Here is a 16016-nt window from a genome sequence, read left to right as displayed (position 1 = left end):
ACAATTACCAGGCACCAGCTATATACATTATATATCTCCTTTAATTTGCACACACTGAATTGTGGTGCTGAGTTCAGTGTGGTTCTTAGCCCCATTTCACAGGTAAGCAAACTAAGGCCCCCAGAGTAGTGTGAGCCTCTCAAAATCAGACACCTGAGTTGTTTGGCTATGTGATGGAGGGAGGGAATACTTACTAGGTCCGAAGCATTGTGCATGCATTGGTTCACTTAATCCTCAACAACCCCATGAGGTAGGTGCTATTTACACTCCCCTTTTTTAAGGAGGAAACAAAGGGCCAGAGTTGGGGAGTAATGTCTCTTGCTCAAGGGTACAGGGAAGATGTGCATTTAGGTTTAGGGCAGAAAGTAGCCCAGGGCTGGGCCAGGAAGGTCATAGCAGCTGTTAAGAGAAGGTATCTCCTGGGGAGGAAAAGAGTTGGGAAGTCCCTCTCTATTGTCCCCCGGCCTGGATTCAGACATAGGCACTTTTGTGGCAGCCCTCATTCCCTACCTGCTGCCCCAGGTCTCTGCAGGCAGGTGCTCAGGCTCTCTTGGGGAGGACCTTGAGACATGTATTCACTTTGCAACATGGATTTACATGCACCTCCTGATACCTCCGGGGGCTGCTGCAATCAATTACCCCTTCCCCGTTCCCATCTGAAGTGAAGTTCCCTGGTAAGGTCCAAGCCCAGGGCATGAGAGTGAGCCTCCTAAACACCACATCTAAGCACAGAGGGGCACGTCACCAGCCCAAGATCACCCAGCACAGCAGGAAACGTCTAGCATTGGACCTTGGTCCTCCTTGCCCCAATCCAGCCTCCTGGCTATTCACAAAAGCTTCAGTCTAACACAAGGAAAAGAGACGGAGACCCCAGGGCCTAGCAAAGCCAGGGGCAAAGTCCCGTCTGGTATCCAGAAAAGCTGGAACTGAGGTCACTGGTTCCAGGATTTCTGCTGCTCTTTGGGTCCTTGGGCTGCCTGGGTCAGCTGCAGGCACCAGTCGTAGAATGACGTGGGGGTCCTTGGGTGCTCTGAAAGCCATGCCTTCTCCTCATCTGTGCCTGTACCCCAGAGCTGGAGTCTCCTCTGCTGAAGTCGCTGCAAGTGCTTAGCTGGCACCTTGATAGCCCTAGGGCCCCTGGGACAGCTGTGGGGAGAGAAGTGGGGCAGGTGGTCATGGCTGCCAAGGATCCCACCCTACTCTGCAGACAGGGGGATGGAGGCCCAGAAAGGAGCAGGGCTGGGGCCAGGGAAGGGTGGTTACACCTAGGAGGAGACAGAATAAAAATGGGCTGACACCCAGAGGCCCAGATTCTGCCACTGGCTGGCTGCCTACAGAAATGGGGCAGTCTGGGCCTGTTTCCTCGCCTGTGAAATAGGAAAAGTAACAAGGGGCTGGCTTTGACAATCAAAATTGAAATGAGATTGTGAGGTAAGCAAGCATTTTACTACATGCCCACAGGCCTTGAGCTGTGTGTGTCACACATGCCATTTCCTTGGCTTTTACAACCAGTTTACAGGTAAGGAAATAGAGGCATAGAGAGATGACTCAACTTGCGAGGTCACATAGGACGTAAATGACAGAGTCAAGATGCAACTCACATGGGCCAACTAAACCCAGGGCACCAGGGGGTAGGGAGATGACAATGAAGCTCAGAGGTCCCTGATCCCTGCCCCCATCCGCTCAGCCCAGGCCCACAAAGGAGGGGGTGTGGTATAGATAGCCCACCCCTTGGGAAAATCCTCCAATCCTTCTGGCTCTGCCATCACTTACCCTTGGGGCTCAGCACAGTCCAGTGAAGGGGCCAGCTTGAAGCAGTTCGTACCCAGCAGCTCCCAAAGCATGTTGGCGCCCACAGGTGGGCTGTGGAGTTTCAAGAAGTGTGCCAGTCTGAGGGCAGAGGCAGGCTTAGGCTGGGACAAGGCCTCGCCAACCAGGTGCCCCTTTTTAGTGCCTGGTAGCAAGCAGCCCACCCCCAAGGCTCCAAGCAGGTCTCACCGACGCGTGCAGTTGCAGTGGAAGAGGGGCTGTCGGGCACTATTGAGCAGCTGGAATTTGGTCTCCTGGGACTCAATCTTGTGCTCACACTGGTCTAGGTGGTGGAAGCTGTGGCAGGCCTGGTGGGCTCCTGGGGGCGGGTGTAGTGGTGAGGGGAGCCCAGTCCCCCAGGGAGGCCCCACTGATGCCCACTGCCCTCCAGAAGAAACAGTAGCACGTGTGCTCCGTCACACACACATAGAAACTCCTTCCATCTCATCATGCCTTTGTTCCTTCAGAGTGCCACACACGACACACACACACACACACACACACACAGAAACACACAGCAGTGCTACAGTAGTGGAGGTCCAGAGTGCTGAGGGTGGTCAGGAAAGGCTTCCTGGAGACAGAGGCTGCTAAGCTGGACCTGGGAGAGAGGAAGAAGAGGGGAGAGTGCTCCAAACAGAAGGAACAGCATGTGCAAAGGCCCAGAGGTGGGAGAGAGCAAGTTGCTTTTGAGGAACCAATGAAGTTTATGAAACTGGAGTTTCAACTGGGGAGTAGAGTTTGTGGGACCAGTGCCTGAGGACCCCTGGGTGTTGGGACATCATCAGCTGAGGTAAGAGGAGCTATGGTGGGGGTTCTGAGGGGAGTGACATGGTCAAGTTTGGGGTTTACAAAAACCCCTCTGGCTGCAACATAATCTGATGGGAGAGGTTGGAAGACCCTGGGAGGAGTTTGGAGTTGGAAAGGAAACAACACAGGACCCCCACCCACCATATGCAGAGAGACAGAGAAATCTCCTCACATCAGGAACCCCCAAAGTTAGGTTCTTAACTCACCTTGAGGTTTTAGGTCACCCCATGGCCCCTGGAGGCCTGTAACAGTGACCTCCAGCTGGGCTGTGGGGGCCATATCAGGCCTGGAGGAGGTCACGGGGGCCTGGAGGGCTGTGACTTTGGATTTTCTGGGGTGCTGGGACCCTTTCATCTGTGGTGGCCACTTCTGGGGGTGCTGTTTCTGTCTCAGCTTGCTAGAAGCTGGGCTCCAGGGGCTGGATGTCAGCGGGGTGGCCCCGAAGCTCCAGGAGGCATTGTAGAAGGTCTTAGGCTGGAGGCGGGCGAGGGGTATGAAGCCGTATGTTCTACACCTGGGAGGTGGCAATTGGTGGCAACTGGTAACCCCAAATCCCCCCACCCAGAAGCCTTCCTCCCCTGGGTTCATCTCCATGGCGACCAAGGCTATGTCAGTCCTATCCTTCATCCCGCTGGGCTGTGGGGCACCTGTGAAGGTTCTGCATCCTGGGTGCCCCACAGGAGAGAAGAGGACAGGAAAGGTGGGGTTTCATTCCCTGGAGGACAGACATACAGATAAGTCTCCCTCTCTGGGCTTGGAGCCTGGGCTCCCCCTCTGACAGGGAAAGGGCCCCAAGAGGGCAGCTACATACCCGCCCCACCAGTACCACGACACACACGCCTCTTGTTCCTCCAGCACAAAGCAGGGGATCTCCAGCACGTTGAAGAAGGCCACACCCACAAGGTCGGAGATGGAGTCCCGCTGGTTCTGCAGGCATTGCTGGAACCTGCCCCAGACCCAGGACTCAGGTCCTTGGACCACAGAGGGCCATCTGGTCCTCCCCAAGCCCACCCAATCACTACAGCCAGGTGGCTTGGGGTCTAAATGTCCCTTCTCCTCTCAGGCTTCAGCTTTCCCACCTGCCCAGTGGGCTCCAAGCTGGCTGATTCTTTAGGATTCTTTGGAAGCTCAGTCTCTGCACCAAGAAACTGGATGGCTCTGTCCCACCCCTGCACCTGCAACCCCGCTGCCTACTGCCAACCTGGCATCACAGTCACAGTGGGAAATGGTGTGGAATCGGTAGTTTCGCATGCCATAGTCGTACTGGAAAGATGCGATGTTCTGTGGGCAGAGGTCATGTTCCCGGCAGCAGAGATCAGCGCCCTGGAAGATCCCTGCAGGGAGTGGAGGGGTCACCAGCTCAGCAGGGTCCTGAGCACCACACACCAGCTATGCCCACCTGAGGTTGGGAGCGGAGACCTGGTACTCACCCCAGTCCTCACACAAATGCCCTGGGTGGCCTTAGGCCAGTCACACTCCCTCTGTGGGACTCTCACAGTTTTAAAGCTTAGAGAGAGCACCCAGGCACAGACTCTGTTGGCAACTTCAAGTGCCGGGCAGCCTGCCCAGGGGTCCTTGACCATGGAAATGTCTTCCTGGGAGGAGCTCTGGAGGCAGACTCAAGCTCTCACGCAAATACAACTCTGAGGTCATAAATATGTATGGAATGGAATGGCAAACAGGCAGGGTGCGACCTTTCTCTCTGACATGATGAGGCGTTGTCAACCTGCTCCAACTCAGGTGCCAAGTCCTCCCCCAGCCCTCCGCGCATATGCACAGACTGCTGTGCTGAGAGTGCAAAAAAGCCATCCGTGCTTTTCACCATCTGAGCAACAGAGCCTTTTACTGAGCATTTTCCAAGTGCCTGGCATTTCCCACACCCAAGCTCACAGCAGCAAGGGAGGTGTCATTCTCATTGTCCTGGTAAACAGGTTCAGAGAGCTTGGATATGATAAACTGGGTGTTTGAACCCAGACCTTTGGGTCTTGGCATCCACTCCGTGAGCACTCTGTACCCATAAAGCCAGCTCTTGGGTAATAGCTTTTTGCCTCAGCCAACCCCAGATCCACCCCAGCCTGCCCCCTCCCTCGGATGATTAATGAGGACTACCAGGCGTGAGCAGGCTCTTTCCCATGTATGACCTTATTTAAGCGTCCCATGATGAGACTTATGGTAACCCACATTTTACAGATAAGGACATCAAGGTTCAGAGTGGCAAGGTCCCCCTCCCACGACATACAGCCTAGGAAAGTGGAGGCCAGGGCGAAAACCAGCACTCCCCCCCCCAGCCCCCACCTGAATGGCTCACCTAGTTCCGAGGAGTTCCCAGCAGAGTCCCCAAATCCACACCACAGCGTGCCAGGCAGGGTCCAGCCTCTCTTCCCCCGCTTGTGCCCCATGCCAAGGGCTCCACTCTGCCCTGCTGCTCGCTTCTCCCTTGCCCCTGCTGGACTCTCATCAGGCCCTCGGCAGGCCTCCCACTGACTCTGAAGGGTGACCAGGGCTCTCTGCAGCTCAGGTCCAGGGGTATGGATGAAGGAATCCCGGGAGATCTCACCAGCACAGAGGGCACTGAAGGCTGCGATGAGCTCTGGTTCACTCCGCTGGCTACATGCCTGCAGCCTCCCGTGCCCATCCCAGTGGGCATGGAACAGGGCCAGTCCCTGGGCATTGTTGCCCAGGAAGCTCAGGGACTCCAAGGGGCTGCCAGGGACAGGCCTGGCCAAGTGGCAGGAGGTGCTGTCCCAGTGAAGGGCAGGAAAGCCCCCCAGAGTCACCCCCAGGAAGCTCAGCACCCCCAGAACCCTCATTCTGCCCTGGCCCAGCCCCGTCAGCCACCTTGGGGACACCTACCCCACGAGGCAGCAGCTCAGAAGGTGAGCGGAAACGGTGCCCAGCAGACCCAGTGCAGCTGGACCAATGAATGGAGTTTTGGGAGGAGTAGGAAAGAGACTGGAGTATGAGGCGATCTCTGGCTTGTAACTCAATCCACCGGCTGGGCAGGCCGCTGATTGGCTGAGGATGCACTTGCCAGAGCCCTCGCCCCCACTCACCCTGCCTTTCTCATCATGACATCCAGTCATCTGCGGCCAGCCTCGCCTGGATGGAGACTGTGAAAGCCAAAGCCCTGGGCCCTGGCGGTGGGGGCCAGGAGGGGTCTGTATTTCCCTGGAAAAGGAAGAGGGATCAGAGGCTTAGAGAGGCTCCTAGAATTTGTCCTCATCTGTACACCCCAGTGGTGGCAGCCACATCCCCCTCCATGAAACTGGCAGGGGCCGTATGCCTCTGCCAGGATTGGGTGAGGGAGGTGAGGGTGGTGAGGGCAGGGCTGGGGCGCTGTGGCCACGGCCCCTGGGAGCCTCTGGGAGAGGGAGGGTTTCTGGGAAGGCGGGCAACTATCCCCTGGCCACCTATGGTGCTCCCCCCAAGTCCTGGTTCTTAGACAGGCTCTTGGTTTACTCAAGGGATAATACCTCAGACTCCCCACTCCCTGGGACTCCAAGCACAGGCCTAGCTCAGCAGTCACCCTCCTGGTCTGACAGACTGTGGGTGGAGGAAAAACAATCAGAGCAGGCCTCAAGAGCAACATGGAGCAGGGCTGATGCTATGGTTCCCAGAGAAGCAAACGGTGGCCTAGGAGGCTAGATCTGCAGCCACTTCCATCCCTGGACTATAGCCACCTGGGGGACATAGCAGGCGTCATGTCCTCTGAGAGACAGTCTATTCATCAGGAAGGGGCTATCCCCTGTACATGTTCCTAAGTCCCAAAGCCAATGATTGTATCATTCAGCATCCAGCTGATATGGGAGAGCTCCCTCACTATAAAAGTTTTAAGCCTCCCTCACTATTAAATTTTAAGTTTCTGGGCCCGCCCAGTGGCTCAGGCGGTTAGAGCTCCATGCTCCTAACTCTGAAGGCTGCCGGTTCAATTCCCACATGGGCCAGTGGGCTCTCAACCACAAGGTTGCCGGTTCAACTCCTCAAGTCCCCCAAAGGATGGTGGGCAGTGCCCCCTGCAACTAAGATTGAACACAGCACCTTGAGCTGAGCTGCCGCTGAGCTCCCAGATGGCTCAGTTGGTTGGAATGCATCCTCTCAACCACAAGGTTGCCAATTTGACTCCCGCAAGGGATGGTGGGCTGTGCCCCCTGCAACTAGAAAAAACAGCAACTGGACCTGGAGCTGAGCTGCGCCCTCCACAACTAAGACTGAAAGAACAACTTGAAGCTGAACGGCACCCTCCACAACTAAGATTGAAAGGACAACAACTTGACTTGGAAAAAAGGCCTGGAAGTACACACTGTTCCCCAATAAAGTCCTGTTAAAAAAAAAAAATAATAAGTTCCCTCACTATAGAAATTTTAAGTCTCCTTTTCCCTAGTTTCTTAGCTCCTTAGCCCCTGGTTTTAATCACTCTTCTAATCAGTTTCTAAATCCTAAAGATTGCTCCTAGCCTAAATCACAGAATGTCTCTCACCCCAGCTTACTAACTACTTAAAAGCCTGTGAGCTATAATTATTGTAGCCCAACATTCCCCCAGGCCATTCCAGACCTAACTCTTGGATAAATAAACACCATCCCAGAGACCAAATGGGTTTTAACACCCCTCCAGGCCAGTCCATACCTAACCCCTGGGTAAAGTTAAGATAATTGGGCTTGGAGTCCTATTTTTGGAGCCAGCACTTTAATTTATTAACATGTGTCCCTCCTCATCAGGGGTCTTCAGCGAGGCTCCCAGTGCACCCTGACCAAAGAAAAAGACACCCCCTTTTTATTATTTAAGATTAGATAGGGCGAGAGTTTCGTAAAATCTCCATTAGGTAGGGACATCTCTACTCTCCCTTCTCAGCTTGAAGCAGATACAGAAGAAAGAGACCTCCCATCCCTCAACTCCCCACAGAGATTTATGGAGTCACGTCTTTCAGGGAAAACAAGGCAGGTAGTTAGAAACAGGTAATCGGGGCTCTGCATTCCTGCATGTCCAACACAATCTATGGGGAGCCTCACCTGGAGACTTCTCAAAGTTTTCGCTTACCTACCCTAAGCATTAACCACTGGTAGAGGCCACCACAACCTCCCTCTTACCCTAGCCTCATTATACCATCATTATAATATATATATGTATATATATATATATACATATACATATATATATGCACAGAAGTTCATTAATATTATAACAGACTGAACTCTGGGAAGAGACACGCACAGTCTAAGAGGATGAGATAATAGCACTCATCAATTACAGGTGTCAATCAAGTGGTCCCGCATCTGGAGGGGAACAGCCATCCCAGAGAAAAAAAGATAAAACCCCCAGGCTCCCAGGAGTCGCTGCCCACTTGAGCATTGAGCCTTGAGCCCCTCTTTTGAACCTCGCTTTTGCTCGGGCCCCGCTCCAGACTCTTTGGAGTGTACTGTCTCTTCTAATAAACTTTTTCACCACTTTACCTCTGTTTCTCATTCAATTCTTTGCTTGAGATGGCAAGAACCTGGACACTGCACTGAGGAGGGCCCATCCTCTGGTAATGTAGTGGCTAAGTTTCCCAGTTTTCCTCTCTGAGGCGTGGGTTCCAAACCCGGTATGGGAAGCTAGCCTAGACTCTGCCCAGACTCCTCTGGGTTCAACCCCTGGTGTGAGAGCCAAGCCCGGACATCTCACCGAGAAGGGCCCCCTCTCCGGTAACACAACCATCCGGGGAAGCCTGGATGCTTCCACCCATAGTACAGATAAAGAAACTAAGGCTCAGTGAGGGTATGGAAACCTCAGGTAATAGTCAGGACCCAGTTGGGGAGGGGTTAAAGCCCTTTGAGGGGCTTTGCTGGGAGGTCAGGACCAGATGGGACAGTGACACCAACATCCCCCCCAATCTCTATCCAAGTCTCTTCCAGGAGGATGAGCCCTAGTGAGGCCAAGCCAGGGGCAGAGCAAGAGAAGGGGAGTTTACCAGGTAGAGGAGGGAGAAGGGGGCTGCAGGATATACAGGCCATCTCTGTGGTTTCAGAACCAGCCGGGGCCTATGGCCCAAAAGGTCACAGCTGAGGACAATGAAGAGAAGGGAGGAAAGATGGGGGTAGTCCAGCCACCAAGCTCCTTCTCTCCAGAAGTTGGGTAAGAGGGTGTGGAGTACAGCAAGTGGTACTGGGGAGGGGAGGGAGACCTGGTATTCCCAAAGGCAGGGACATAACTAAACAAAGGTGGATCCCTCTGAGAAGAATTTCAATGTTTGGAAACCACCATTCTGGTACCTTTTCCCAGTTGTAGGCATTGCCACTCTGCCTCCCTTTTCCATAGTATAGAGCCCTTCCCTGCCTATCACCCAGAGAGGCTGGGAGGTACCATGGCAGGAACCCAACGTTCAAGGTCAGACAGACCTAGCTCGGGTCCTGACACTGTGTGATTTCGGCTTAGAAGTCTTAACTTCTCTGAGCCTCTATTTCCTCATCTGTGTGATGGGCATAATCACAGTAGTCACTTCACGGGATGTTGGGGAAGACTCTCAGTACAGTAACCGTCATCCAAAACACTAGCATTAAAGCCTCAGGACATCCCCGGTCAGAAAGCAGTTTACCCAGGAGAGAGCAAGTCCCAAAGTTTTTGGGCCACAGCCTCCATGATAGCTAGTCCTGCAAGGCCACTGTTTGGCATTGTGATTTTGGGTTTGTCCCTGCTCCTCTCTGGGCCTCAGTTTCCTTCTCTGTTCAATGAGGGGTACAGTGGAGTTGACCTTTGAGGTCTCTTCCTGTCAGAGCCCCAAAGGGAGGCAGGCTGGGATCTGCCTACTTACATTTTCCATAGTCAGCCAACTTACAGGACAGGCTCTGGAGCCCTGCCTTCCACCAGAGTGCCCCTCAGAAGCCTTAGGGCAGAGGATGACAGGAGCCCAATCAGCACGACAGGACAGGACAGGCTGGGTCCTGCAGACAGAAGTGGGGGAAAGGCTTTACTCTGGGTACCCCTGTCTGGGGTGGGACAGAGTGCACAGCGGAGGCCAGTAGAGAGTGAGGGGTAGGGGGTCTGTGGGAACAAGGTTTCCGCCCTCCCTCCCTGTCTGATTGTTTATCCCTGTCGCCCTCCCTCAGTCCCCATCACTCTTCGTCACCCTTTGGCTTCTTTCTCACCCGTCTCTGTCTGTTGGTCTCTTCCCCTCTCTGACTCTGATTTTCATAATTTCTTTCTACCTCCCCCATCCTGCCCTCTCTCCACCTTTCTCTCTCTGATTCTTGCTCACCATCTTATTTTCTCTCTACATGTCTTTCCTATCTTTCTCTTCCACTCTTCACTCTTTACACCTTTTTTTACCACCCCTCCCTCTGTTTCATTCTTTATCTCTCTATGCCTCTCTCCCTCCCTTTCACTTTTTCTGCCCTTCTATCTCTATGAGTATCTCCCTATGCTTTCTCCCCATTCTTTTTTTCCCCATGTCTCTCTTAATTGTTCTCTCTCCCTCCCTCATCTTCTCTCCCTCTCAGTTTTCTCTCTTGGTTTCTCTCTTTTGCTCAATCTCTCTCTCTCCCATTCCCTCTTTATTGCTCATGTTTTTCTCTGGGGGGTGTGTGTGTGTGTGTGTGTGTGTGTGTGTGTGTGTGTGTGTACGCGCGCGCGCATGTGCGTGCTCCTGTTCTAATTCTTCTCTCTCCTTTGTCTGTATGCTTTCCCCCTCCGTACGCTGACCCCAGGCCCAGGACCTTTCCTGTTCACATTTTCCTGTTCACATTTTCACAGCCATGACCTCATCTGTTGCTCACAAGCTCTGCGCCTCCCTGGGGAGACAGGCAGGGCTCCTCACCCAGTTGTCCAGATGGATGGAATGAGGCCCTAGAAGAGAAGTGACTTGCCGGGGGTCACAGAGCAGATCAGGAGAGAAACCAGCTCAGACTTGCTCTTGTGTGTGTAGGGAGGGCCTCCCCAGCCCCCAGGGAAACTCTCAGCTCCCCCTCAGCCTCCCTACCCCAGGGCCTTCCTCCCCACTGCCTGGAGGGTGCCCTCCCTCTGCCCCTTGAAGCTGGCCCTCCCAGCCCTACTTGAAGGGCTCTCTGTGCTAGGAGAACAGTGCGGGCAGTGCCTAGCTCCAGAACATTCTGCATTCATTCAAAACCAAATACTTACTGAGTGTCTATTATGTGCCAGGCACAGGGCAAGGCCATAGACAGAGAGAGGAGGGGATAGGGGACAAGCATGCTCAAGACGGGAGCTGGAGGGAGAACTATATATACCAGGGGTGCAAAAAAATGTATATACATTTTAAGAGATGTTATACATTTTTTTGGCACCCTCTGTGTGTGTGTGTGTGTATATATATATATACATGTATATATATATTTATATGTATATATATAATTGTAGTTGACATTCAATATTATTCAACTTCCGCTTCAGGGGTATAGCTCAGTGGTCAGGCATTACAACCTTTCACCCATTTAATGTGTACAATTTAGTGGTTTTAAGTATGTTCATAGTTGTACAACCATCACCACTACCTAATTTCAGAACATTTTCATTCCAAAAAGAAATCCTGTAACCAGTAGCAGTCATTCTGCCTTCCTCCCTAGTCCCTAGCCCTGAGTAGCCACTTACCTATTTTATGTTTCCATAGAGTTACCTATTCTGTACATTTCACACAAATGAAATCATACAATATATGTCTTTTGTGCCTAATTTCTTTCACTTAGCGTAATGTTTTCAAGGTGCATCTGTGTGGTAGCATGCATCAGTACTTCATTCCTTTTTTATGACTGGATAATATTCCATTGTATAGGTATACCATATTTGTTTATCCATTCATCACTGATGAATATGTGGATTGTTTCCACTTTTTGGCTATTACAAATAATTCTTCTATGAACATTCATGTAAAAGTTTTTGTGTGAACATCGTTTTTATTTCTCTTGGGCACATACCTAGGAGTGGAATTGCTGTGTCATGCTGAGTCATGTGGTACCTCTATCTTTACCCATTTGAAGAACTGCCAGACCGTTTCCAAAGTGCTGCTTCATTTTATATTCTCACCAATAGTACATGAGAATTCTGTTTCTCCACATCTTTGCCAATATTTGTTATTGTCTGTCTTACAGCCATCTTCGTGAGTGTGAAGCGGCATCTCATTGTGGTTTTTGTTTGTGTTTCTTTGTTGACTAATGACGTTGAGCATCTTTTCATATGCTTACTGGCCATTTGCAAATTTTCTTTGAAGAAATCTGGCAGACATCTTTACTGTAACCTCGTGAGACCCTGAGACAGAACAACTCAACTAAGCTACTCTTGAATTCCTAACCTTCAGAAATTATGTGAGATAATAAACGTTTGTTGTTTTGATACAAATGTTTTGAGATATTTATTACACAGTAATAAATAACCAACACAGAAGCATTCAGAAACACATCATGGAAATTGTCAAGTTTGGAAGGAAGAAAAAAAACACTGTCATTGTTTGTAGACTGACTTTTCTACCTGGGAACTCCAGGTATATCCAATACCCGGGGTGGGACAAGCAGTGCCGTGGAATGACAGACCCAGATTTGAGTTCTAGCTTTTCCCTTACTTTCTGTGTGATCTTGGGCAAGTTCTTTTGCTTCTTTGAGCCTCATTGGTAAAATGGAGAAAAGAATAGTACATATCCATGCGGATTAATGTGAGTGTATGTAAAGTGATTCAGTGACTGACATGAACAGCCTTTGTCTACTGTATGTCAATGAGATCTCCACTTAGGAGGGGATTTGAAGACAGGACTCAGGCAGGACTGCAATGTCACAGATTTGGTGCCCAGTTTCCTAGGCTGTAGAATGTAGGCGCCTTCCATTCCCCTTATAACTCCATCCTGCTAATAGAGTCCTAAGAGGCTCAGCAAATGCTTATCCACACCCTGGCATCAATCCTTGGCTTCACTTCCTGTCACTATGCAGCCTTGGGCAAGTCACTCAACTTGGCTGAATCCCCATGATGCAATCTACTGTTTGGGATGCTCATGCTTACCTGTTTTATTTCCTGGGGGTGCAGTGAGGATCAGAACATGAAAAGGGAGCTCCCGGAGGGGAAACACCCCACATTAAGCCATTAACAACCCACATGAATCCTTCATGTGGGATGAGACCCCACCCCCAGAACTGTAGGGAAACCCAACAGGAACAAGGGAGCAGAATGGGCACTGAGAGCTCTGTCTAGCAGGACATGGAGGCCACGAAGGGACTTGGAATATGGGACAGAATGATACTGAGTACAAGTTTCACACTCCTCCTGTTCAGACGGCACTTGACATGAATATTCTCACCACGCCCAAGTGGTAGTGTTACCAGATAAAATATAAATGCCCAGTTAAATTTGCATTTCAGAAAACAATGAATAATTTTTGCTGCAAGTGGATACCCCACATATTGCAATTATTTTTTGGTTACCTGAAATTCTAATTTAATTGGTGCCCTGTGTTATTGCTACGTTTGGCAAGTGGAGGTAAGGTGAGGATGAGAAGCAACTCTTTACCCCACGTCACAGGAAAGGCACAGGTTGGAGCTCAGACTTGCCCAAAGCTCTGCTTATCCACCCTTTCATTCCACACAGAGATCTTTGGCTGAGGTTGAAACCTGAGCTGTTTGTTGGCTCCAACTCAGAGAATTTAGCTCACATCCTCTTTTTCCCTCTTGAGGTTGCCTTGGCCCTTGGAGCCCTTGAGGGGCCCTGGGAGTCTAACTTACTCAACAGGATGAAGAGTATGGGTGGGAAGCATAAAAGAAGGATCAAGAAGCTCAGAGGAAGCTTTGACGGCATAATTTGGTCCCTGGCCGACTAAATAAAAACTCTCCCATTTCTATAGCCAAGAACTCAAGTTCTTAAGCACAGTTTTATCTGTGAATTTGCTGGAGGTCAACAGTAGAGAGGAGTGGGACCTAGGACCAGACCTTGAGACCCTTAACACCCAGGGCTCTCCTTGCCGCTCTGGGGTCTGGACAAGAAGGCCCAGGGAGCAGCCAGCCCCCTCATCCCCAGACCAGGGAGGTGGCAGCAAAATGGCCTGTGGGACAGCAGGGTGGGCCCTGACAGAAGCCCTCAGAGTTTGGTCCAGCCTCTGCTGCCACCTAGTGTGCATCCAAAGCCAGCACCTCCTAGAGAAACTCCTGAACAAGGAAAGCTCTTTGTGCCTTTCTAGTCTCTTCTTGAATCTGCATGGTCCTTCTCCTCTGGGCTGTACCTTCTGACTTGCTGTATGATGCTGACAAGCCCTTTGCCTCTCTGGATCTCACTTTTCTCTCTTATAATAAGGGTTCTACAAACGGCAGCAGGCCTGATCTTTCAAAAACACAAGCCCGGCCTGGTCTGTCCCCTCACCTGGCCCTGGCATGCTCTGCAGGATTTGAGCCTGGCTCACCTACCAGCTTCCCACTTCTCTGCTGCAACCACACAGGGCTACTTTTATTTCCTGAATTACGAGGCCCTCTTAGGGTCTTTGCGTATGTTGTTCCCTTTACCTAAAACACTCTTCCCTTTCCTTCACTAGGCTTGTTCCTACTCATCCTTTAAATGTCAGTTTCATCACCCTCTACAGGAAGCCATCCTATCCCTGATGCTCCCAACCCAGGATGGGTGAGCGTACTTTAGGTCCCCAATGAGGATTGACTGAAGTCTCAAATGGGATATGACCCTGGAAGAGGTCAAATGGCAGTCTATTCAGGCCAGGAAGCTTGGGGGGCACTGTGGGGAGCCATGGGCTCAGGATTCAAGCTGACCTGATTCCCTGTCCAACTCTGCCATGGCTGGGCAGTGTAAACATCAGCCAACAATTCCAATTCTCTGAGTCTTTATTTTACAGGTGAAGGAATCAGATTCTGTCTACTCCAGCCCTGAACTAAAGAGCTTTAATGCAAGTCACAAACGTAATTTTACATTTCTTAGCCACAGTTTAAAAAATAAAAGAAACAGGTGAAATTAATTTTAATGATACATTTAATGTAATCCATGTATAAAATATTACTTCAACATGTCATCAATGTTCTTAAATTATTAATGAGCTCTTTTACATTCTGTTTTTCAGACTAAGTCTTTGAAATCTAGAGAGTATTTTACACTTACTGTATATCTCAATTTGGATGCCCCATTTCAAGCACTCAGTAGTCACATGAGGATAAAGTCCACTGAATTAGGCAACGCAGCTCTGTGTTTTGATCTGTGTAGTGGTTACATAGATGCGTATGTAAAAATTCGTAGAGCTCCACAGTCAAGATTTTGACCTTCTTTATATGAAAATTATATTTAGTCTTGAGAAAAAAGTAATTTCCAGGTTTCTGGTTTGAACATAGATGGACAAAGGGTGGGGAAATTTCCCACGGTGGGGGAGGCTGAAGCGGAACAGATGGGGTGCAGGATGGGGGAGAATCTGAGGATCTTTGTCCCTTTAGGTCTTCCTTGCCCTCAGGCCCTGGGAAAAATTTCCAGTCACTGGATCAGAAGCTGTGAATACCTCAGCTACCCACTCCTGGCCAGGCAGCAGGTGGCAGGCAGCAGTAGGCCTTGGTGCCTGGGACTTCTTCCCAAGACCTGAGAGGGTATTGAGGTGTTGAGAATATCCCAGAATCCTCTGGGAAGAGCATAACTCCCAGGAATAGGGTCCTTCTGACCCAGTACTCAGAAGATTCCTGGCCTCTCATACCTTTGACTGAGGTCCCTGTTCCTTCTGAGGCTCTGCAATGGCCTCCTACTTGTCTTGTGCTTCTTATCTCCAACCCTCTGCACTTTGGAGATCTGAATGCTTCTACATGGACTCCCACACCCTCCTGCCCCAGCCTTTTCCTTCCTTTCCAGCCCCCCTCTCCATCCTTTCACAGACCCCACTCTCTCACTCAGGATGGTGAGGCAGCATTTCAACAGGAGCAGGTGTTGAAGGCAGATGCCAATCTTTAGCCTGATTCTTACCAGCTGTACAGCCTTGGGTGTGTTGCTTTACTTCTCTTGGCCTCTAGCTCCTCATCTGTAATAATGTTTGTTTCACAATTTGGAACAAGGATTAAATTGCATAAAGCCCTTAGCACAGTGTGTGGCACATTAATAAACCACTCAATAAATATTAGCTGCCATTATTAGTATTAGTAGTAGAGAAATAAGAGGAGATGGGGCAGAAGGAAGTTAAGACTATTAAAATGAGAACCCTTGGAATACTCAGAGCAAGCAGAGAAAGAAACCAGAACATTTCCAGTTATTTTCTTCTTTACCACTGGTATGAATACTTTTTTATTTAGCACAACTTGTTGTAGGCAACAAATAATATGAAATCCATGCTGGGCCTTAGCAGGACAAATTATAATATCACCAACAGGGCTTCTGGGGTCTATAAATACCTTAGTGTGCTAAAGCAGAGAAACTATTACTTGATACACTTCTGAAACTGACGTTCTGCCAACTTTGGTAGTTCCCATGC

At 50.4% G+C, this 16016-nt stretch overlaps 1 protein-coding gene across 6 annotated transcripts; it reads right to left on the bottom strand.

Moving 5' to 3' along the window:
* Nucleotides 1-23: 23 nt before the first annotated feature.
* PLA2G3 (phospholipase A2 group III) lies at nucleotides 24-5560 on the bottom strand. Of its 6 annotated transcripts, none has more exons than XM_074321007.2 (7): nucleotides 4925-5560; nucleotides 3881-3950; nucleotides 3455-3562; nucleotides 2823-3130; nucleotides 1999-2128; nucleotides 1774-1890; nucleotides 24-1146 (listed from the first exon to the last, which is right to left on the bottom strand). In XM_074321007.2, exons 1-7 carry the CDS (start codon nucleotides 5424-5426, stop codon nucleotides 933-935), a joined length of 1449 nt encoding a protein of 482 aa, XP_074177108.2. In that variant the 5' UTR covers nucleotides 5427-5560; the 3' UTR covers nucleotides 24-932. The 6 variants fall into 6 exon arrangements, with proteins under 6 accessions (XP_074177108.2, XP_019609845.3, XP_019609844.3 ...); XM_019754286.3 differs by having other exon boundaries at nucleotides 3428-3562; nucleotides 4925-5559; XM_019754285.3 differs by having other exon boundaries at nucleotides 1774-1863; nucleotides 3428-3562; nucleotides 3818-3950; nucleotides 4925-5558.
* Nucleotides 5561-16016: the final 10456 nt, after the last annotated feature.

Source organism: Rhinolophus sinicus, chromosome 9, assembly GCF_057876585.1.
Source record: "Rhinolophus sinicus isolate RSI-liver-muscle chromosome 9, RSI-T2T, whole genome shotgun sequence".
In the NCBI taxonomy this organism is placed as follows: Eukaryota; Metazoa; Chordata; class Mammalia; order Chiroptera; family Rhinolophidae; genus Rhinolophus; species Rhinolophus sinicus.
This window is presented reverse-complemented; position numbering and strand designations above follow the sequence as displayed.

Excerpts from the sequence above, each read along its gene's own strand:
- PLA2G3 (XM_019754283.3), bottom strand. The coding sequence starts at position 5,426 with ATGAGGGTTCTGGGGGTGCTGAGCTTCCTGGGGGTGACTCTGGGGGGC. Across the intron at positions 3,563-3,817 it reads CACTGTGACTGTGATGCCAG|GTTCCAGCAATGCCTGCAGA; the intron begins GTTGGCAGTAGG and ends GGTCTGGGGCAG. Across the intron at positions 1,147-1,773 it reads GACTGTGCTGAGCCCCAAGG|CTGTCCCAGGGGCCCTAGGG; the intron begins GTAAGTGATGGC and ends CTCTCCCCACAG.